Source organism: Pinus tabuliformis, chromosome J (genome assembly GCF_031772625.1).
Source record: "Pinus tabuliformis cultivar Carrire ecotype Pingquan chromosome J, CPIR1, whole genome shotgun sequence".
Classification (NCBI taxonomy): domain Eukaryota; kingdom Viridiplantae; phylum Streptophyta; class Pinopsida; order Pinales; family Pinaceae; genus Pinus; species Pinus tabuliformis.
In genome coordinates this window covers 441,554,734-441,577,296 of record NC_142295.1, presented here as the reverse complement: position 1 = coordinate 441,577,296, position 22,563 = coordinate 441,554,734, and the positions used below count along the sequence as shown (strand labels likewise).

The 22,563-nt window shown below is 41.7% G+C and overlaps 1 protein-coding gene and 1 long non-coding RNA gene across 2 annotated transcripts in view; one reads left to right on the top strand and one right to left on the bottom strand.

Annotated features, from left to right (window-relative positions):
- Nucleotides 1–22,563, bottom strand: part of LOC149227712 (uncharacterized) — a 340,223-nt gene that overhangs the window by 310,660 nt on the left and 7,000 nt on the right. Inside the window, exon 7 of the mRNA XM_089377893.1 lies at nt 18,575–18,719. Coding sequence (XP_089234019.1) covers nt 18,575–18,719 — 145 coding nt within the window. The remainder of the gene's footprint in view (nt 1–18,574; nt 18,720–22,563) is intronic.
- The window catches only part of LOC149227713 (uncharacterized), a 336,709-nt gene that overhangs the window by 310,557 nt on the left and 3,589 nt on the right, over nt 1–22,563 (top strand). The gene's annotated exons all lie outside the window — the stretch shown is intronic.

Here is a 22,563-nt window from a genome sequence, read left to right as displayed (position 1 = left end):
CACAATGATGGGCATCCTGACAATGTGAAGTGTAGCATGTTGTGTGCAGCACTTGCTAGTATAGTACAGTGATATTAAATGCTACAATGAGATGCAGCATGATGGGCATAGTAAGGTACAGGATGAGGTAGCACTGGTAGGTGCAACAAGACAATAAGGTACAGCAAGATGTTGCAGTACCGGAAGGTGCAGCAGTATGATGTGTGCAGCGTGGTAATGAGGTCCCGCATTGTGATGATGGGTGCAACACGATGCAGCACAGTGAGGTGCAACATGATGACAAGGTGCAACACAATGCATGGTCATGGAGTCATCAGGGAGAATTAGTTGAAGCAGCATGTCTTGAACTGAATTCAGCTACATCATGTATCATCTACTTAGAGATGATCTATGCTCTTATTTAGATAAGTCAAAGTGTTGACTTTTGTTGTATATGTACTATCTCTCTCTCTCTCTGCTGAACTATTAAAGAACATATAAGAAGAATTGATCAAGGGTTTCCCCACATTAGGGTTTGCCCTTGGTTAGCGCCACATCTTTTGTCCTCTTGTCTTCTGCGATTTATGTTTATGTTCTATCTGCAATTTACTATTATGGTGATGTGATTGCTAATCTGGAAAAGATATTGAGCTAACTGTGAAAATTGAAATAAATTGCTCTAAGCATACAACATACCTAAAATTTAACATGGTATCAGAGGTGAGGTGAAGACAAAGCCCAAGCAAGAATGAAAGAGCAATCACCGAAGATAGTTGGGAAAGGACAAAAGGCTCAATGGGTCCCTCATCCCTCTTCAAATTCACCAAGGGTGAAGTCGAAGCAGAGAACATTATCAGAATGGTGGAGTGGAAGCTTTTAATGGCCTACCTAAAGATCACTTCAATGGGAAATACGGATATAAGGGTGGAAGGAAAGGCAGATGCCTTGTTTGTAATAAGTTCGACCATTATGCAAAGGAGTGTCCGAATGGCAGGGACACATCACTTGATGAAGAAAACAATGATTCCGGGGACATCTTCAATGATTGAAGGAATGACAGGTAATGCAGGTCATCAAGGAAATAGCTGACGCTTCGAAAAAAGCAAGGAACCCCAGGTATGAAGAATCAAATGTACTTTCTGATAAGATAAAGAAGAATTATCTTATATTGGCCCTCTCCTCTAGACTCTTTGGGAATTTGGCTTACTGATTGTAGTGCTTCAAGGCACTTCATCGTTAGAAGGGTGCTCTCTCTAATTTGGTAGAGATGGAAACACTCATGGGATTATACTTGGAGTTAATGCCACCTATCCCGGAAAGGGTGTAGGGAATGTTACCTCTCAATTGAATGAGGGTAACTCGATTCATTTAAAAGAAGCTCCTTATGTACCTGATCGCAAGAAGAACCCGGTGTCCATTTCGGCAATGGAAGTCAGAGGTTTCAGGGTGGCATTCATCGATGGAAAGGTATGTGTTTGAAAATAGAATTTCAAAGATGCTTTTACTCATGGGTTCAAGGTTGGCAATTTGTATCGAGTTGCAGGATGGTCCATTGGGGACCATGTTAGTTGTCACATCTCATCTATAGCACCAGAGGTCTACTTATTATGGGGCCCTACCCGATGTGAGTCAGATGGTGACAGGATGCCTGAATTCAAAAAGAACATGAAGGTACATGTCTGAGATGTACTAGAGGAAAATCTTACAGGGGGACCATTCCCCTCATGTAGCAGGTCCACTGGTGTGGAACAACCCGAGGGGTTTGAGATTCTTGATCGGGAATCTCATGTATGCAGGTGGAAGAAAGCCCTCTATGGCTTGAGGCAAAACACCCCGAGCTTAGTATGAGAGGATTGATAGCTGTCTGATGAAGCTGAAATTCACTAAAAGTGAAGCCGATCCAAACCATTGCTTGAAGGTTGTGGATGATAGACCTCTCATACTAGCACCTTATGAGGACGACCTCTTTCTGACAAGTGCAAACCCTCTCATTTGCAAAATTAAGAGGGAGTTGGATTCCAGATTTGGAATGGTAAACTGCAAGCCCGTGACTACCTTGATGGAGCTTAACTTTCAGAAGTTATGTGATAGTGATGTCGGACTAGATTTGGGAAATGCCTCTGAATTTCATAAACTCATTCGCATTGATGTTCTTGGTGAACTTCCGTCCGGATATATGTTTTGCAATTAGCATGTTCGGCTCATATTTTGTTGAGCCTCACTTGATTGGTGCCAAGAATCTTCTGAGATATCTTCGGGGCACAATCTCTCATGGATTGAGATACACTGCCAGAAATGTGAAGTTGCATGATTATTCGAATGCTGACTGGGCAGGCAGTGTGGAGGATTGCAAGAGCACTTTTGAGTGCTGGTTCTCTTTGGGTTCTGCTTCGATATCCTGTATGAGCAGGAAGCAAAAGACGGTTGCTTTGAGCATTGTTGAGACCGAATACATAGGTACGAGTATGATCTCGTGTGAAGCTGCCTGGTTGTGGAAGCTCTTTAGTGAGTGGTTTGTACACATGATGGATACCACTATGATCTTCTGTGTCAACTAGGGGGGATTCAATTGTTGAGGAATCTCGTATTGCTCCAACATATAAACATCAGATACTACCTTATCTGGGATATGGTACATCGATGAGCGAGGAGGCTCCATCGCATTGAGACTGATGTACTGGTCGCAGATGTTCTATCAAAGCGTCGAGGAAAGGTCAAATTTGTGACTTTCCTGAATGACTTGGAGTCATTGAGAGACCTTCTTATGAGGGTCTCGCATGATGCATGCATTGAGCTCTGGGAGCTCCAGGGGGCTTAGGGTACTTCTTGGAGCAATAAGTGACCATAGGGCAACTCACCCTCCCCTAATGGTGCGCTGTGTATAGGGTGAATGGCTCATCCTTGCCCTGTGATACCCCATGGTGACTTAGGGATAGGATGAGTGGTTCTCTTGTCGAGCCATCCTACCCATGTAGTCTGGGATTCATGGGAAGTACCTCTCGTCTGTCCAATGAGCAGGGAAATGGGGTTAGGGACCATAGTAGTACTATCGATGGATGCATCGTTGTATCTATCGTACTCCCTATGCTAGGATGACCTCCATTGATCTGGGATCAATGACACTGATCTGGGATCAGTATGAGTGGTTTGATACACTCTCTTGTAATATTGATCCAGGATCAATGAAACTCACTGCGGGTCAATAAGAGTGATATGATTCACTCTCTTGGAACTGATCTGGGATCAGTAAGAGTGGTATGACACACTCTCTTCATATGGAATTGACTTCGGGTCAGTAGAGAATTGTATGAGACATTCTCGATCAATGCTTCTTCTTCATGGTTCAACAAAGAAGAGCAGAGCAGTGCAGGGCACTATTGGCAGAGATAGTACAGTCTAGCAGATGGATCAGCGGATGGAGTTCTCCCTAGTTGAGAGGGAGTGTTAAAATTGGTAACTGGGGCCAAACTCCATGTGGGTCATCTTATTTATGGCAGCTGATATTTTTCTTGGATCCCTCTGATCAAGAGGTGTAGGATTGATCTAAAGGTCATCCGATTCCGATAAGTATTCATGGAGTTATGAATTTATTTGTGTTATAAGACAATTCGTCAAGGTCGGCCAGCGACCAAATAACCCACACATGTGCTCAACGTTTTAGTATAAAAAGAGGTGACTTGATAGTCATTTCTACACACACTTCACTCTTGATTTCTCTCCACTTGTTTTGGGTTTTAGTGGAAGAGAAATCTAGGAGAGGAAGCCCTAAACGCAGAAGGTAAGGAGCCCTAGCATGAGACCTAGACGCAGTCAACAAGGAAGCCTAAACGCTAGTCTAATACAGCCCTAAACGCTGGTATAATACAACCCTAAACGTTGGTCTAATCCAGCCCTAAACGCTGGTCTAATCTAGCTGACCAGCCCTAAACGTTGGTCTAATCCAGCCCTAAACACTGGTCTAATACAACCCTAAACGCTGATCTAATCTAGCCCTAAACGCTGGTCTAATCCAGCCCTAACCGCAGTCAAACAAGAAGGTCTTAGCCGCAGCAAATGGAGGGCCGAGTTGCTGTAAAAGAGGCCGAGGTAGGGCAGACTGTTTCAGGGCTGTGTAGAGGTGTCTTGGGTGCAAGAAAGGGTTGCGTATGACGCTATATGGAGAGGCCTAAACACAGGTCCTATGCTGCTGTTCTAAAGATCCCTAGCCGCAGTCAATAAGTGGAGATCAACTGCTGCAGTCCTAATTCTAGCCTCACCCTAACTGCTGGTCAAGGAACGCTAGCTACAGTCCTTATGGGGTTGATTGTGGGATAACATGGAGGCTACAATAGTGTGCTCTAACTAACAAAGTTGGAGCAACATGCCAATATGTGAGGATAGGTAGGACTGTTGATGGCCCAACCTAAAGGCTGCCCAGAATTCCAATGCAGCAAATAGAAAAGTTCAGCAAGGCACAACAATGCCACTTGGGACAGCAAAGTGGCAAACATAGTGCAGCAATGCCACATAGGAGCAGCAAAAGCACATTGGGACAACAGTGGCAAGCATGGTGCTGCAAGGGACAACAACATGGTAAATATGACAACAAGGACATGGTGCTTGTTGGAGCATGTTACAATGGTACAACGACAATAGCAAGGTGTAGCAAATGCAATATGGTGCAACAATATGAGCAGTGACAACATTGTGATAAGGGGCAGCATGATGTGAAATGATACAACACAATGATGGGCATCCTGACAATATGAAGTGTAGCATGTTGTGTGCAGAGCTTGCTAGTATAGTACAGTGATATCAAATGCTATAATGAGATGTAGCATGATGGGCAAAGTAAGGTATAGGATGAGGCAACACTGGTAAGTGCAGCAAGACAATAAGGTACAACAAGATGTTGCAGTACCAGAAGGTGCAACAGTATGATGTGTGCAGCATGGTAATGAGGTCCAGCATAGTGATGATGGGTGTATCAAGATGCAGCACAGTGAGGTGTAGCATGATGACAAGGTGCAACACAGTGCATGGTGATGAAGTCACCTGGGAGAATCAGTTGAAGCAGCATGTCTTCAACTGAGTTCAACTACATCATGTATCATCTACTTAGAGATGATCTATGCTCTTATTTAGATAAGTCAAAGTGTTGACTTTTGTTGTATATGTACTATCTCTCTCTCTCTCTCTGTGCTGAACTATTGAAGAACATATAAGAAGAATTGATCAAGGGTTTCCCCAGATTGGGGTTTGTCCCTGGCTAGCGCCACATTTTGTGTCCTCTTGTCTTGGCTTATCTTCTGCAATTTATGTTTATGTTCTATCTGCAATTTACTATTATGCTAATGTGATTGCTAATCTGGAAAAGATATTGAGCTAACTGTGAAAATTGAAATAAATAGCTCTAAGCATAGAACATACCTAAAATTTAACAAGAAAGAATCATTGTAGTCACTGCAACAAGGTTGGACACCAGAGAGCCACGTGTCGGATGCTCTAGTCCCAGAAAGCACCTCTGAAGAAACCAGCGGAAAAGCTGTTCATCGAGCAAATTAGCTCCAGGATGATGGCCCCTTCACTTTGTTGAGTAAGAGATGGTTTACTAGATATAGTAGTTTGTCATGGCCACATTTTGTAAATCATGTGTTGTGAATAATTGTAAAATTGATGATGTGTTTTCCATCGCTTATTAAAGCAACGATGAAATTTTTGGCCTTTTGTTGATAGTTGGGGTATTGGTTTCTATTATTATGTAAACTTGACCAAAGAGTGTGTTATAAACTCTTGGCAAGTATGGGGTTGTTTGAGTCGTGTAGTTTTGTATGTGATTGCAAAGAATGTACGAGATTTTCATGCAATGCAGATGTTGAAAGTGTGACTTGACGAGGACAGGCAGTTAATATTTGAATTAATATGGGTCGGGCCATCGGGAGACCGGGGCCTGCCCAAATCAGATGGAAATGACATATATATGATATACAACGACTATCAAAATGAATTGGAGTCGGCAAGGGTTGAACCCGCCTAGCCCGGGTGGGCCGGCCCGCCAATTAGGCGACCCGATATATATTTATATATTAATCCAAAACCACCGACTATATTAAAAACTCAAGCTGTGTTTTTCAAACAAATATGCACCATATTTGGGGTGGGCGGGTTTTGAACTCGACCTGCCCCTAACACATATGACTCTGCCACCAACGAGCCATGGCTTGTTCATTGAAAGCTCTTCCCCTTACCACATATAAAAACTCACTTGTCATTCGATCGAGGGGAGGAGGCAGTGGGACCAAGCACCGGATTCAAGTTTGTGCAGGTGGAACCATGAGCGCCCATGGCAGAATCGCGCCTAGGTGGGCATAGAAATCGAGAAAGATTTTGGAAGAATCTAGGGAGAATATTCTTACAAGGAATCTTGAGGGAATCTAAAGATTCCTTGGAGCTCTAGAGGTCACTTGCTTAGAATTTGACAAATTTATAATCATTTTTAAACAATTTCGCGCCACGAATTCGTTTCTGCATTTGAGCTCTGCATTTTTCGTCCATTATAGAGATTGGAGGTATAAGGGTCATTTATGTAAAGTTGATTGTAATTCATTTCTTTGCTGCCACTTAATGAAAAAAGTCCTCCCAACTTTGAGCAGAGCCCGGAGACGTAGCCCACATTGGGTGAACTCTGTAATAAAATTGTTTGTACACCTTTGATCTCATGGTTGCTTTATGATTTCCGCTTCTTTTTCATGTGTTAAGTTACTTGGTTAACATTCTCTTTTATATGCAATTTTGTATGTGTTGGCTTAGTGGGCCCTGACCCAGGTTTGGAAGTGATTTAGCCAAGCAAATCCTAGTACTACTGGCCCTTTCAGCAACAGTGCGTGGAGCGCGGACTGAGGTCTCACCCGAAGTAGTATGGAAGGGTGCTAGAACCAGGTTTCCGCACCCTGGGGATGTCTGATATGAGGAGATTGGTACGTGGTCCAACCTTCGCACTTACTACTCTACGCGCACCTACGGGCACCTCATGCTTTGCGATACTGTCTTCGCGCAGGTCTAGCTGCAACGCGACCCGTGTTATCCACCCAAGTCTTCCTTAATTAGTCTCTATTAGCTGATTACTTAGATTAAATTCACATATAAGCATTCATATGAGTATTCATCAAGTGCGCGCAGTAAATAAACAGAGTAAAAGTAATGCATAACATCAAAAGATAGATTCAAGAACAGATGCATAGAGTAAACTTCTCTTTATTAACTTTCAATTCCAAGTACAGACCCGACTCCGCCCTGCGCACTCAGCTGCAGGGGTCCGCACACTCAGCTGCGGACTCTACTAGGCCTCTGCGCACTCAGCTGTAGAGCCTCTTCCTACTACTACGACCCAGCACACTTTCAGATTCCACCCTAGACTCTAACCATGCCTTCGCTATTCTATCTCTATCTTCTCCTCTGCTTAGCTCCCTTTACACTTAGAGCCTCGCCCTATTTATACAATCCCATGGTCCACGGACCATGGGTAGGCCGACACAACTTTACATTAAATTACAATACAATGCTTAGGGCAGACAACCCTATGACTCGATTATACACTTCACGGTCCGTGTCCGCACTTCGTGGAGTTCTACACCATCATTGACCAAAACTTGGGCTTTGAGCCCCAAAACCTGCTGCGAGGGATCCCTTGCCCAACAGGCTCCCAACACAATCATCGCGACTCGTCTCAAGTCACTCTGCTAGTGCGGTGATCTTGGCACAGAGCTCCTCCAACTGTGCTTGTGCTGCGTGAAGGTTCGCAACGCGCGGTTCTGTCGTTTGCTAGCTCTGTTCCATTTCTGCTTCTGAATCATCTGTGTCTGACTCGAGTCTCTTTGGTACCGGCATCTAGTGCTTGTGTTTATAGTCCCGCACCCTTGTCTAGCTCCTCGGGTCGCGAAGACTGTGCTTCCGTCGGTTAGTCAGATAGCCGGCCCACCCGTGTAGGGCTTCAAGCGACTGCCATTTACTTTTCCTGGGAAGGGTTCTCCATTAAGTTTGACTAGCTAGACCACGCCTCCGTCTGTGACCTCTTTTACCACATATGGTCCCAACCAGTGCATTTTGAATTTTCCAGGAAAATTTTCAAACTTGTTGTCATACAATAGCACTAAATTGTTTACCTTGAAGGTGCACAACTTGATATGGCGGTCGTGCTAGGATTTTTCACACTGCTTTTGTACCTACTGGTGAAATCCGGCTAGAAATCGTTCTTCCTCGAGTTCTTCTAATTGCGCGAGCCTTTCTTCCAGAGCTTCGTAGTCCGTCATGCCTGTGAGCGCTGCTATTCACAGACTAGGTACGATGTATTCCATCGGCATGACTGCTTCCGTACCATAGACCAACCGGAATGGTGTTTGTCCCGTCAATTTCTTGCACGTTGTCCTGTACGCCCATAACACAGCGGGTACGCGCAGGTCCCAGTCGTCCCGCTGCACGTTACATATTTTGGTCAACGCAGTCTCCAGTATTTTATTGAATGCTTCTACTGTTCCATTAGCCTGTGGGTGGTATGGTGTACTTTTTTGGTGATAAACCTGGAACTCTTCTGTGAGTGCGCTGATGGTTTCATTCAAGAAATGTGTTTCGCGATCGCTCATTAAGATTTTCGGGCAGCCAAATCGTGTCAACACGTTTTCGAACAAAAACTTTGCAGTCGTGGCAGTCGTGTAGTCCTTGACCGGTTGTGCTTCTGCCCATCGTGTCAGGTACTCCGTTGTGGTGATGATGTAGTGCGCACCCGTCTTTCCTTGAGGTTTGATTGGGCCCACAAAGTCGATTGCCCATTTCTCAAATGGCTGCAGTGTCATTTGGGGATTTAGTGGCATCTTGTCCCTTCATGATGGTTTTCCCGTCCTTTGACATATATCGCAGGCCTTACAATGTGCTTTCGAATCCTGGTGCAGGGTTGGCCACCATAACCCTACGCGAAGAATCTTTTGTGCAGTCGCGCGTCCTACATAGTGTCCTCCTGCAGCACCCCCATGTGCTTCCACGAGGATCTGACCTCGTTCAAATTCAAGTACATATCTTTGCAATATCTCATTGTTGCCCATCTTGTAGAGGTGCCTCGCAATGACAGAAAAGTCTGTCGCGCACACCACCAATTCCTTCTTCTGTTGGATTGAGTACTCCTTCGGCGTAGTCCCTGTTGTTAGAAAATGGATTATATCTTCGAAGTGTCCGTCCGCGACGCGTACTGCAAAGAGTTGTGCATCAGGTAGTCCCTCCTCCAAATTTGTTGGTTCCTCGCCCGTCTCAATTTGTGACAAGTGGTCTAGTCTTGTGTTTAAGCATCTCGACTTGACTATGACCTCAAAATCATATTCTTGAAACAGTAAGAGCCATCTGCATATGTGCCCCCCCAACATAGGCTTGTTCACCAAGTATTTCAACACAAAATGGTTGGTATACATCTTGAAATGTCCTCCAAGTAAATAGTGTCGGTATTTCTGGAGCGCGTACACCATTGCCAACCCCTCGCGTTCGGTGGTAGAGTAGTTCTTTTTTGCTTTGGACAATCTTCGACTCGCAAACGCGATCGGGTGATCCACACCCTCCACGCTGTCCTGTGTGAGTACGGCTCCTAACGCGATACATGACGCATCAACATGTACATGAAATTCCATGTCCCATTTTGGGAAGACTAAAATTGGCGTGGAGGCCAGTTTCCCCTTTAGGACATCCAAACTCTTCATGCAATCATCATTCCAGCAATATGTCACATCTTTCTTCAATAGCTTTTCCATTGGCGCGGTTATTTGGGCATAACTCTTAATAAACTTCCTATAGTAGCCATTGTGCCCCAACGTAGCGCATAATTGTTTGACATTGCGAGGTGCTTTCAGATTCAGAATAACAACAATCTTCGCAATCTTCGTAGGGTCCACCATCAAGCCTTGTTTGCAGACCACATGGCCTAACAGGTTGCCAAAGGGAACGAGGAAGGTGCACTTTTTTAGGATTAGCGCAATCTGGTGTCGGCGGCAAGTATCCAGCATCAAACGTAAGCTCGCTACATGGTGCTTAACTAATCCAAAGACTGTCTAATCGTCCAGATAGACCTCCAAGAACTTGTGGATGTATTCTTTGAACGCCGCCACCACTGTGCGAAAATATTGCTGGTGTGTTCTTTAGTCCAAAGGGCATAACGGTGTACTGAAAGCAGCCCCATTCTGTTGCGAAGGTCGTCTTGCTCCTATCTTCTGGCGTGATCTTGATCTGATGGTATCCCGAGAACCCATCCGTGAACGAGTATGCTTCCTGGCCGCCAACATTCTCTAGTACTTCATCTGTGAATGGTGTTGGGAATGGATCATGTACACAGGCATTGTTTAGCTTCCTTAGGTCTATGCATATTCTGATTTCACCCTTCTATTTTTTCTCCTGCACTACCATAGGACTCACCCAATCGGATTCTTCCACTGGTTCAATAATTCTGGCTGCAAGCATTTTGTCTAATTTGTCGCGGACCTTTTCTTTATACTTTGGGTTCAAGCGGTAAGGCTGCTACTTAATTGGCTTCGCGTCCGGTTTCACAGTGATCTTCATCATCCCTAAGTCGCCAATGATCCCTTTTAAGTTTGTGATTTTGGTCAGGAACAAGTCTTGGTATTCGCGGAGTAACTCAGCGACCTTATCTATCGTAGCATCGTCCCAATAGTCCCCAAGCGTTGCATACTTCGGCTCCGCTTCTGTGCCAATGTTTACTTGCTTTGTTTTTAGCGGCGCGGTGATGTCGGGGTCTTCAAGTGGTGGTCCGTGAACTTCACGCGAGCCTTCTGTTTCTGCAATGTTAATGTTTCGTGGGTCCTCATCATCTTCCTCAACATTCATGTTATAACACTCCAGTGCGCTACTTAACTGCATCGCCCATTCTGGCTGAAGCACTTCCATTGGCTCCTATGGTATTTTAAAGATAGCGACTTTCACCGCTTGTAGCGCATCATCCATAGTATCTGACCAACGATCTTCAAATGTGAATGTTAACAAGAAACCCTCGTGCAACACATCCCATTCGCTCGTACCATGGCGGAGCTCTGTCTTTGTATACCAATTCATGGGTATGACGTCCAAGGTATGGTAGAATAGGTGCACCCATTCAGGCTGTGGTTCTTCCTCGTAGACCTTGGTCCATTTCGCGAGGTGCGTGCGTGGGTCATCTCGTCCATCGTATTTGTCTTCTAACCGTAGTTGCGGTTTCCCAAATTGTAGGCACATCATCCTTCTGCATCCGCGCCAGTCCTCAAAGTTTCCTTGATGTGTACCCCACCATCGTGCGGGTGTTGCGCGCAGTGCCCATTTCAATGCATTGAACTGCTGCTGTTCCGGTACTGTGCTTTCAAATTTGCTCAGGAATTCATCCACTGCTGTCAATCCATCATATGTCGGTAGCTCTCTTGCCTCTGTTGTCACGCAACGCAATGATCTAACCATCATGTTGCAATTCAGCGTTGTCACTTCGTGCAACCGATTCTGCCATCGCTCTACTTCTTCGTCTGAATCCGAAGTGCAGGAGCTTTCGTGCTCCCACGAGATTCTCCCATCTGTAGTCGGATTCACCCAATCCTGGTCTCACGTAGTTATCTTGTAAATACAATCAAGATCATTGTCGCTTTCATCGTCGCGCACTGGTTCAGTGTAGCGTGCTCCTTCGGCTGGGTCCAGTGGGACTACTACGCGTAGTGACTTTTTCTCGAAGATCATTTTGCGCTTCTTCAAGTTGATGACTCCGTTCATATCAGTGGCCCAATCTATTCCTAACAACGCGGGATAGGGATTGTTGTCATCGACAATTTCTATTACTTCAAAATCCGCTTGCGCGCTCACACCTTCAATATCAATTGTTACCCCTTGTAACCTTCCCATGGGCAAAATATTCTGTTGGTTCGCCATTCGTAATTGAATAGGGGACCATTGTAGCGTGGGCCTGCCCATGCGTTCCCATGTTTGCTTTGGTAATACATTCGCATTCGAACCCAGATCTAGGATTACCTGATCCATTTCATACTCACCAATCTGCACAGTCAACCTCATTTCCCTTCTAGTGTGCAATGCATGCTTTCCCAATTTCCTGACTACGTGCAGTTCTCCTGCCCCCGCGCACCTGGTGATCAGCTCCTGTAGTCCTTTAACCGCCTTGTTGTCACGCAGTAGTTTCATGCATGTCTCCAGAAAGGTAGTGAGCATTGAAGGATCCACTCCTAGCTCTGGTTGATTCTTACTACCTGAAGTGGAGGCTTTCGCGAAGCTCTTCTTATCTTCCATGAATGTATCCTTTGCGTGTTCTAAGTCAAACTCGAGTTCCTTTGCAAGAGCCTTGCGAACCCATGTACTTTCCTCTGGCTGTTGCCCCGTATCTTCTCCCGTTGCCATACCGCTTATGAGCATCATGTTTACATTCGGGTCTTCTTCGCGTGGCTCAGACCTCGTCATTTGTATATTCTAGGTCGGGGGAGGCTGAAATATCCCTTTTTCGCGCATCTTTGTGATCAATGTAGGACAGTCTATTGTTTCATAATCAAATTGAGCACAATACGAACAGGGTATCCTCGTTGGGTTGGTACAATCGCGGGCATAGTGCCTTGGTCCTCTGCACTTGTAACAAATTAATTGCCCGTGGCCTTTTCATGGTCCCATTCCACTGCGTCCCCGACCTCGCCCCTGAAATCCAGTGCACCATCCCCGCATCTGGGTCGAGGGCTCGCGTTTCGGTCTACATCCTATAGGCTGGGGTCCAATCCATCATTAGCTCGTAATTGCGGCAAGTGCGCTCATCATGGCCAACCGACCTGCAGAAATTACAAAACAATTGCTGGGGTGTTTGTGTATATTTCTGCAACAAATGACAATTGTCCGTCGTGTGTTTCCCTCCTATCTGACAGATCGCGCACCATAAAGCGGGTGCTGTGCTTGGCCTTGCCTGCGCATCCGGTCTCAGTGGCATTGGCCCTCATCCTGCCAAGTAGTTCGTGAATACTGGGCAATAATCCTTGTCATGGCCCTAGCCTTTGCACTTTATGCACCATACTTCCTCGCGCGCCTCTGGCTGCGGTGCCCTATCCTACTTCAAGCTTTGCATTTCCAAACACAAATTTTGTAGTTGCACGTGGATTTGTTGAACTCCCAACCCAGGGTCTTGTATCGGGGTCTCATGCAATCTCATTGCCATTTCCAATGCTTCGGCCTGGGTGGAAAGTTTTTGCTGTGACAACGCCGTCCTCAAGTGCGGTGCCAGAGATGCTACAAACCATGCGTGATGCTGTCCATCTGTCAATGTCATATTGGCTTCGCAGATCGTACTCTTAGCTGTTGATCCAGATCCTAGGGGGTCTCGCCTGGGAGCATTGCGATCTCTTTAAACCCGATGATCGATTGTGTTTCTGACTTTGGCTTGCTAAATTCCTTGTTTAGCGTGTTTTGGATCTCTGCTATCCCTACGTTTGGGTGGTTGTTGGAGTGCTTGATATACCATGTTAATGCGCGATCCTGCAGCGCGCTCACCAATGTAGCCTTCTTAATATTGTCGTCTGTAACACCTTGGGCTTCCCATACTGCTCTTACCACGAACCAGAATTGGTCCGGATCTTCATTCCCTACCCCTCTGAATACTGGTAGTTTGATCGCGCTCGCCATACTGAACTGTGGAGGTGGAGTGGGTGGCGATGGAGGTGAGGGAGGTGAAGCGGGTGGCAGTGTGGGTGGAAGTGGTAACCGCGGAATGTGCTGCCTTATCAAACTGACTGCGCTTCTCGGAGAGACCTTCGCGAGCTCTTCCTCGCTCTCTCGCGAGGGTGAAATTAAGGGACTGTTTTCTAATTCTTCGCTGCTTTTGTAGATTTTTCCGCTCCACGTAGTCCCAAACATTAATGTATTCGCATGACCCTTTTCTCACACAATAGCATCTTAATCCAAGTATTCAAAGACTTAATATACTTACCTCGCGGTCCTTTAAGAAAGCGTCGTTCTGCCTCGTTGTAGCTCATGGTCATGTCTACCGCAAACTCAGTGATAAATCCCCCTATTATCCAGTCGAGCCAATGGTCCACAGCTCGTGCGATCTTATCTTCTGATGCTTCTAGTCTGCACACTAATTCTGGAGTCCACACTATCGGTTTGTTGAGCCTACACCTTCCCTGGCTGTCGACTAACTTCGCGATCCACTCATACAGCTCAGAAGGAAAGGATGCAAAGAAAATCTCGTGGATTTCCATATACACGTAGCGCTCCAACCACTTTTCCTTGGATACTTGCAGAGTTTTGTTTTCCTACGTTGCGAACTTGTTAATCTTCTTGTCCAACCACTCTTCAATTTCCTTCTTTGTTGGGTTCCAGTGGCACGACATCAGACATCCCTTATGTAGATCCCGGTCCCGGCAACGGAACCATTTGTTGGCTTAGTGGGGCCTGACCCAGGTTCGGAAGTGATTTAGCCAAACAAATCCCGGTACTACTAGCCCTTTCAATAACAGTTCGTAGAGCGCGGACTGAGGTCTCACCCGAAGTAGTATGGGAGGGTGCTAGAACCAGGTTTCCGCACCTTGGGGATGTTTGATATGAGGTGATTGGTACGCGGTCCAACCTTCGCACTTACTGCGCTACGCGCACCTACGGGCACCCTGCGCCCTATGATACTGTCTTCGCACAGGTCTAGCCGCAGCGCGACCCGTGTTATTCACCCAAGTCTTCCTTAATTAGTCTCTATTAGCTGATTACTTAGATTAAATTCACATATAAGCATTCATACGATTATTCATCAAGTGCGCGCAGTAAATAAATAGAGTAAAAGTAATGCATAACATCAAAAGACAGATTCAAGAACAGATGCACAGAGTAAACTTCTCTTTATTAACTTTCAATTCCAAGTACAGACCTGACTCCGCCCTGCGCACTCAGCTGTAGGGGTCCGCGCACTCAACTGCAGACTCTACTAGGCCTCTGTGCACTCAGCTGCAGAGCTTCTTCCTACTAGTACGACCCAGCACGCTTTTAGATTCCACCCTAGGCTCTAACCATGCCTTCGCTATTCTATCTCTATTTTCTCCTCTGCTTAGCTCCCTTTACACTTAGAACCTCGCTCTATTTATACAATCTCATGGTCTGCGGACCATGGGTAGGCCGACACAACTTTACATTAAATTACAATACAATGCTTAGGGCAGACAACCCTATGACTTGATTGTACACTTTGCGTTCCGCGCCCGCACTTTGCGGAGTAATACACCATCTTTGACCAAAACTTGGGCTTTGAGCCCCAAAACCTGCTGCGGATGATCCCATGCCCAACAGTGTGCATCCTTGAAGTTAAAAGATTTGGATCAGAGGGAGTAGAGACAATGATTCTGAAGGACTTTCCGGTTCCAAAGAGTCAATAGCAGGAGGGTCAAGTTTTAGTCAGTGAGGCTGTGCAGGGACTGCGCAAATAGCGTTAGAGGAGGAGTTCGATTTCGCTGAAGAGAGGGTTGATTCAATTGCTAGAGGCTGGGAGAAATTCTAGAAGACCAAGTGAGTCATTCTTAGAGGTTGAGTTGGGCAGAACGACAACATTAGAGCAACTTCTAGGTAGAACGAGTTTGGCTTGCGCAGAGGTTGATGCAGGGGCAATTTGAGTAACCTGTTTGTGCCAGATTTGGAACTAGATTAGTGTCGGGTGAGACAAAAATTTTCTCACTAATTTCTGGCCAGATTATCTTGCAGAGGATTGCCAAGTTTGGCATCCACATTGTACTCAAATTTTCACTGCTACATAATAATAATAAAACCCTCATCTGCACTGGTTTTCCCACATTGGGTTTTTCCGGGGACATTTGTCCAAAAATAATGGTGTCAATTCTATTGTGCGTGTGCCCTATATTTCTTAGTTCTATTTTTTATTTTCCACAACATTTTTATTGTGAAGAAATTGCGGTGTGATTTATTTGTTATTTTGCCGTAACAAAATAAACTACATAATTAATCAATTAGAAGAATAAATTCTAGTTGCTACATTTCAAGAAAATGTTCACAGAAACCACCTAATAAGGTTCATTATTAACCTCTCTAGCTGAGGGAGGTAACACTAGTACATATCTAAAGCCCCAGATTTGGAAGGGAAACCCATTATGAAGTGTCCACTTCTGCCTCTGATTAGCAAGCTTATTTACTCAATTGCACTAATGGATTATTGTATTGGAAGGTGAAGAGACGCATTGGATCTTATACAAGATTATAGGTGGGTTTTTATCTTGGACTTAGCCTCCCTATACGAGATCCAAGCCTTACAGAGGGTCACAATGGCATTTCTAGGGTGAGCGTTGAGAGCCATGGACCTCCACCCTTGCAGAGCATTGATTGCCACACCATGGGCTTCTTCAGCACAACTACTTGCTTGTTCATTCCCTAGTTATACAGAGATGATGATGCACTTGGACTACGATGCCCATTCGACTACAAATCGCACCTGATACTTGGCAACTAATCTAGGGCCCAGAGGAGGTTATGCCTTTCCTAGGGAGACATGAGAAGGCATGTGTCATCTTCTAACCCTCATTGATGGAGCATCGACATGATTATTAGCCGCTTGGAGACCCATGAGATCCATTTGGAACCTAGAGAGCCCAAATAGGGGTTTGGAGATGTTTTACAACATTTGGAGGGCATCCCCCTCTTCTTCATTATTTTTGAGGCCCTCACTCTCATCCTTAGCACATGAGGCCTCAACGCCGCCCTTCTAGGCCTTCACGTCAGCATTGTGTCTGCTTAAGAAGGCTTATTCGATTTAATTTTTGAGTTATCATGGTTGGCTTGTAACCATGGGTGCGTTACTTAGCACAATCGGCATAGGAGGGGCTTCATTTTTCATATTTTGAACTCATAGCACATGTATAAATAGTTGTCTTTAAGTATGATAGTTGTCCAATCAAGGACTCAAAAATAAAGAACAAATACAAAATGACATGACATATATAAATGTATCTCATCATAATGAGGTTTATATATATGTATATATATATATATATATATATATATATATATCAGTGCTTTCTCCATATTTATGTGTGAATTCAATATCGACTATGATGTATCAATTTTTATTTGGCATCCACTATATATATATATAAGTTGCACGAAACACCGAAACGTTTCGGAGTTTCCGAACATGTAGGTTTAGAAACGTCACCTCCCAAAAATGGAAAAGTTGGCTGAAACGCCATATATGTTTATATATATATATATATATATATATTTTATAAATAAGTGAACAACACATTATCTCGCAAGAAAAAAGGGAATAAGAACCATAGATGACAATTTATAAGGAAAACCAAGTCTATATTAACTCTCATAGACGATTATATAATGGTCGAGTTTCGGTTAAGTTTCGGCCGAGTTTCGGGTATGGGTACATCCCAAAACGTCCAGTTCCTAAGAGTTTCGTGCCAACACACACACACACACACACATATATATATCAGTGCTTTCTCCATATTTATGTTCCAATGTGCTTATCTAATGTTGTTGTTTCTTTATTTGTTTAAAATTAATATATATATATATATATATACACTATGTATTTTTTATGTTTGCTGATTTTTTTAATTTTTATCTGAATTTTTTGCCAATTTTTCCAAAATGATGTTTTCTGGACCCTCAGATTTTTTTCCGATTCTGTTTTTTCAGCATTTCTATTTACATGTTGTTTGTTTTCTATTTCGAGTGAATCATATTGTTGTTCTGCATTTATTTTCTATACAATTTATATTTTTAAATTAGTAAAGCATCAAATAATTAACATCTCTCTTCACCCAAGACTCCATACAAGGCATTGGTTAACCTTTCATTGGGTGAAGTTATCTTATATAGGGAATCTTCCCATAGCCCTTCAAGAGGAAGTTGGACTTAAAGAGTGGGGGCTTGTGGCAGGGTGACAATGGACACTTGTCTTGTACATCTCCTCATAGCAGGTTGCAAGGACCTTGGCAACCTTGCTAGTTTGGGTGGTAACTAGGCCTTACCAGAGGCTTAAGCTTACATAGAGATGAGGGTGTAGACGGGTAGATTATTCAAGGTGACTCAACTGTGCTCATTGATGCAATGCATTAAATGTGCGAGATTTAAGCACTTGCCAAGGAGTTTAAATTGCTTCTAGAGTTCTTTTCTAAGACTTGTATCAAGTCTATATTTAGACATAAGAATGTTGAGATGGATGCAAATGGTTGGTCTTCGTTTACCTCAGTCCTAGACAATTGGTTATTATTGAAACTCAATAGCACTTTTCCTTTGAAATCAATTTTTGTTAGATTTCATTACTCTGTACTTCATTTTTAGGGTTGCCAGTAAAAGTAAATTATGTAAAGGTGAAGGAAAGTATAGAAGTGTTGAGTCAAATGAGAATATAATTTGGTGTTTTGGTTAAGATCCCTTGGTTTCTTGAAGTTGAATATCACTTTGTCATGCCAAGTTCAATGCACTATTGTGATAGATGTAATATAGTCTAGTTTTCTGCCATTTATAAAAAGAAAGTGTAGTACAAGTAAACAATGAATAGATAAAGGTAGCACAATGGATCTTGACTAGGAGAAAAGTAGTTCAAAGATACCTATAAAAATATTGAAATGCACCAAGGACTCTACGCTCGTCAAATGTGGCATTGGGCCCCAACAAATTTAATGCATCAGGTGCATGGGCACCAATAATACAACGATCATAAATCTCCTCAATACCATTTGCATCAACAAGTATACCTGCAATTGCACGTTTACAATGAGACAACTTTTTGCATATCACCAGTTTAATTATTTAAGAAAGGATTTGGTGTAGTCAATTAATTACATTAATCCATGATCATTGATAGTAGAATTGAAGAGAAATATGAGAGCTAGAGCTAATAGTGGAGTCCCTTGTCAATCGTGATCAGGGTTCAAGTTTCTCAATAACTCACTTATGTTTGTGCTGCTCGTGCTTGTGTGTTTATGTGCTTGGGAAAACAGGTGGGGTAAGGTGCAAGTCCTGGGTGACATTGGCACTGACATTGGCAGAGTAGATACCCCCATCTATGGCTTGTTAGATGAAGAAAAATCACAAAATAAGCTAATTATTGAAATGTTCTCTTAAAGTGTATTTATATGACCTAGCCAGTCTTCACAAAATAAATCACCATGGGATTCATTGCAACATTCAATACAAGAAAAATTGTTAATGCAATTCTACAGTGCATTGTCAATCAGGTTATATTTCATGACTCCTATTCATGGCTGCTTCTTAATAGTATTTTCTGAAGTCTGTTTAGATATTTTTCAACAGTTGCTACTTATTTATGTTGATGGGAATAGAAAAATACAAATTATTTAGATTTATCATGGACTATTTTTGACAAACCATTATAAATATACCCTCTAATTCAACGTGTATTACGAAAGCTCTCAGAAATTGGCCATTAGGTTTCGAACCAAGTAATAAACTAACTATATTTTGAAATATGAAAAAGATAATATGCTTACTAATACGATAGTCAGCGAGTTTTGGCATTGCAAGAATGTATGCCATACCTTCTCATAAGATGCCATTTTGAAAAATATCTAAACGGACTTCAAAATACTATTAAGTTCTCATTGTAAATCATTTATTCTTATTCATTTATTTAATATATAATATCTGTATTCTCATGGATATTTTGATATTCCAAGTCTTTTGAAGTAATTAATCTGTAGAAAGAACTTTGTTTGCTTTAGTGGAAGAATTATTTCAATTTTGATTAAAGTTATATACATCTAGTATTAGACAATAATTAAACTACCTTAAAAGTACAAGAAAACATAAGAGAAAGTGAAAGAAGTCATTAGTATTAAAGAGGAAGAAATAAAAATAAAAAAAAAGATTTGAACATTTGATTAAGGCTCATAAGAATATAAAAAGGCCAACATATAAAAAGTATTTAGATTATTTAAATATAAAAGGAGATGGTTCAAAATTAAAAAAGAAAGGGTTCATAATAAATAAAAAAGAAGTATTTTTTATATAAGGAAGTTATCTGTATATAAGATAAAGTGACTGAAGAATATTAAAGTGGTCATTTAATAATTAAAAGTGGTCATTTAATAATTAAAGGTATTTGTAAGTATTTATAAGAAGAATTATTGAGGTGAAGTGAATTATTGAAGTTAATAAGTGAAGGCTTTAAAAAAAAAAAAAAAGACCTTTGACTTTTATAAGTCTTCCCAAGTAATAAAGTGAGAAAAACAATATAGTATATCAAGGTCGTTAAGTTATAGAGTTTCATATTATATGAAAAGGATTTAAATAAAAAAGAAAAATAAAAAAAGAAGTTAAAGTTCCTAAGTTACCAAAGTACATGTAGCAAAAGAGAAGTACTAGTACTTTAATTAATATATAAAAAAGAAGAAGAAGAAGAAAGAAGAATATATATATAAAAAAAAATAACAATATATATATATATATATATATATTTTGAGAAAAAAAATGTATATATATATATATATATATATAAGAAAAAAGGAGAATATTTGAAATATATATATATAAAAAAGGGGGAGATAAAAGAAGTGAAAATATATATATATATATATATATATATATATATATATGGAATCTCTAAGTAATAAACAAAAACAATTCCAAAGAGATGTAGAACAAGTAATCACAATACTTAAGCGACAATATGCTGAGGAGAAAGAGAGAAGGGAATCCCTATTCCATTCTCTACATCCATCATCACTCCCACAGAATGATGTAATCCAGTGTACCGAGAAAGTGCAAGAAGATCAAGAGAATGGCAAAATAGTCAAAATCCAGCAAAACAAGAAAGTGTTAGAACACGAACATAAAGATCTTGTGGATATGCATTACAAAGAAATAATGGAAAAGGACGAAGAAATTTCTCGTCTCAAGGACCACGTCGAAAAATTACTGGCGCAAGTGAAGAAGACTAAGGTCACAAAAAAAGAACTCAAGAAGCACTTATCAGAACAAGAAGAGGAAACTTTGCGTTTAAAGAACCTTAATAAAAATTTATTAGAACAAATTAGAGATCTAAAAGATGAAAAGCTTAAATTTCAAAACATTGAAAATAAAGTTGATAAATCAGAAATCAAATAACTTTTACGTATGAGAAACCATAATCAAAGTCTACTCATTCAAATTAAGAAGCTTAATGATGGTAAGAAAGCATTAAAAGATAAGTTGGAACAATTCACTCAAGAAGAAGTATCAAAATCTCCAATTGCAACAGTTCAAGTTGAAAATAAGGGAACGAATACCGACCCAGTGAATATGACAACTCAAGAAGACAAGTCAGTTGAAGAAAAGACACACTTATAAGTTGTAGTTCAGACAATAAACACCCCCAGTGAATGTTTCATAACCAACTCTACAACATCTTCGCCAGAAGAAAATATAAAAATTGCCGCATGCCCAATAAGGGAAAATGAAACCAAAAAAGTTCCCTATCAGCATCCGAATCATGAGAGTAAACAACTCAACTATGCTATGTATTGGGACCATTCAGAACAGAAACAACAAACTGATGTTCCAGAGAAGAGTAATGTAACCTCAATCCAGTCCTACGATGACAAGTCGTTACAAAATTCCAGTGATCAGAATATTCCATAGAAGATTAATCTAGGATGGTCTGATCCCTTCTTAGTGCGACAATTTTGTTTGTCACTAAGAAGATCATATCAACTTGTATCGACAAAGATGACTATTACAAGATGAGAAGACATTCGAACCCGAAAAAGAGATAAAGTCTTTTTCATCGACAAGCTTTGAGGACAAAGCCTTTTGAGGAAGAAGGCAATGTTACAAATAAAATATATATAAATAATGTAAAATAATGTAAACAATAATAATCGTAAATAATGATTAGTTAATTAGTAATTAGGTTGAAGAGGCATGTCTAAATGAGACATGACTCTTCATGAAGAGACACTTGCTTGGTATATATGCAAGCCTCTTGTTCTCATTGTAAATCATTCATTCTTATTCATTTATTTAATATATAATATTTGTATCCTCATAGATATCTTGATATTCCAAGTCTTTTGGAGTAATTAATTTGTAGAAGGAACTTTGTTCGCTTCAGAGTCATGAAATATAACCCAATTGACAATGCACTATAGAATTGCATTAACAATTTTTCTTGTATTGAATGTTGCAATGAATCCCATGGTGATTTATTTTGTGAAGACTGGCTAGGTCATATAAATACACTTTAAGAGAACATTTCAATAATTAGCTTGTTGAAATCTTCACACTGGGCAGGATGGAAAAAGAACTATGGCACGAACTGAACTTAATGAATCCCATTGACTTTCTTTTGTTAAGAAGTTTACTAATCCCAGATTAGGCTGCTGGTGTTTTCTTATTGAAGCTTATGTTTTTAACGGTATAACATGAAGGTTAACAACCAGCTTTTTGATGTCAAGTCTTAAGGGAGCCTTTAATATTCTCTTTGCAAGGGATTGACTGAAGGGTTGCATGTAATACCGTATAAACTATGTGAAGGCGTGTAATCTATAAAAAAAATGTACTTCTATGATAAAGGGGAGAATGGATGGTAATCTTAGGTGT